The sequence below is a fragment of the Schistocerca piceifrons genome, chromosome 2, assembly GCF_021461385.2.
Source record: "Schistocerca piceifrons isolate TAMUIC-IGC-003096 chromosome 2, iqSchPice1.1, whole genome shotgun sequence".
In the NCBI taxonomy this organism is placed as follows: domain Eukaryota; kingdom Metazoa; phylum Arthropoda; class Insecta; order Orthoptera; family Acrididae; genus Schistocerca; species Schistocerca piceifrons.
In genome coordinates this window covers 782,591,237-782,592,843 of record NC_060139.1, presented here as the reverse complement: position 1 = coordinate 782,592,843, position 1,607 = coordinate 782,591,237, and the positions used below count along the sequence as shown (strand labels likewise).

Sequence of the window (1,607 nt, the reverse complement as noted above, 5' to 3'; positions counted from 1 at the left end):
TTAGGATTAGCGCCACTGAGATTTCAAACAAAGGCGGAAACTTGTCACAGTGCACGGAAGAGTTTATTCGACAAGAAGTCGAAGATTATTCCTTACCTCTGGTTCATATTCACCCTGCTCATGGCTTTAGCGCTTTCATACAGTCGTATTCGTTTGTATTTCCGAGTTTTTGAACTTGCACCGATAACGTATCTCGCGTCGGATTTGATGGGGAGAATGAAACTGCTGCTAATGTTCGGGACGTGTGCCTTTAGTCGACACCACTGGCTAATATCGTTCACTGAAGCACTCAATTTCGCAGATTCGCGTCTGCTGAGTAGTAAAGGAGGACATGCAAAGAGTCTGGTAGGTCTCCTTTTCGTTATTCACTGTCTGATGGTGTTTGTCGTCGGATTCATAACCTCTAAACGTTACAGCGAGGCACATGTAATTTTTTTCTACGTTGCCGAAGAGTTCTTCCACGGGACAGCGACATTACAGTTCGTCGGGATGGTGCTGGAGTTGCGAGAAAGGTTCTGCAGCCTCAACGCTGACCTCCGGTCGTTGCTGCCTCTGTCTGGTGACCCTACGATGTGGCGGCCAATGGTCGGCCCATCGAGGCGTGTGGCACCAGCCGGGAGACTGCGGCAGCTGCGAAAAGCTCAAATGGCGCTCTCGCACGCCGCCGAGTTCCTACAGAGCTACTTCGGCCTGCCGATGGCTTTCAACGTCGCGTATTGCCTGTGCAGCGCCTTGTGCAGCGCCTACGAAATCCTCATGCAGCTCGTCAGACCGCACTGGATCGTCGAGTTCTCGTACAGCGAATCGTCAGCCGTCTCGGGGCTCTGGGCGGCCTACCACTCGCTGAACATCCTGTTGGTGTGTCTGAGCTGCTCTGCCACCGCAGACGAGGCGGCTGCCTGCGGCTTGTTTCTCTTGAGGGCCTCAGTGATGTCCGACCGCCGATGCGCCGAACTGGAGGCCTTCTTGCGGCTCACTCTCCACAGTCCACCACTCCGGTTCACCGCTGCCGGATTCGTCACTCTTGACCGCCGACTCTTGGTTTCTGCGCTCGCTGCGATAGTGACGTACCTCGTCATATTGGGACAGCTCTCCTCCAAGTAGTTATGGAAAACTGAGTACGAGTGGTCGCATATATATATATATATATATATATATATATATATATATATATATATATGTTACGAAAAGGTACGGCCAAACTTTCAGGAAACATTCCTCACACACAAAGAAAGACAATATGTTATGTGGACATGTGTCCGGAAACGCTTACTTTACATGTTAGAGCTCATTTTATTACTTCTCTTCAAATCACATTAATCATGGAATGGAAACACACAGCAACAGAACGTACCAGCGTGACTTCAAACACTTTGTTACAGGAAATGTTCAAAATGTCCTCCGTTAGCGAGGATACATGCATCCACCCTCCGTCGCATAGAATCCCTGATGCGCTGATGCAGCCCTGGAGAATGGCGTATTGTATCACAGCCGTCCACAATACGAGCACGAAGAGTCTCTACATTTGGTACCGGGGTTGCGTAGACATGAGCTTTCAAATGCCCCCATAAATGAAAGTCAAGAGGGTTGAGGTCAGGAGAGCGTGG

General features: G+C 50.0%; 1 protein-coding gene across 1 annotated transcript; it reads left to right on the top strand.

Annotated features, from left to right (window-relative positions):
* The first annotated feature begins 489 nt into the window (after positions 1 to 489).
* LOC124775847 (gustatory receptor 68a-like) lies at positions 490 to 1,104 on the top strand. Its single transcript, XM_047250682.1, has one exon. It carries the CDS (start codon positions 490 to 492, stop codon positions 1,102 to 1,104), a length of 615 nt encoding a protein of 204 aa, XP_047106638.1.
* Positions 1,105 to 1,607: the final 503 nt, after the last annotated feature.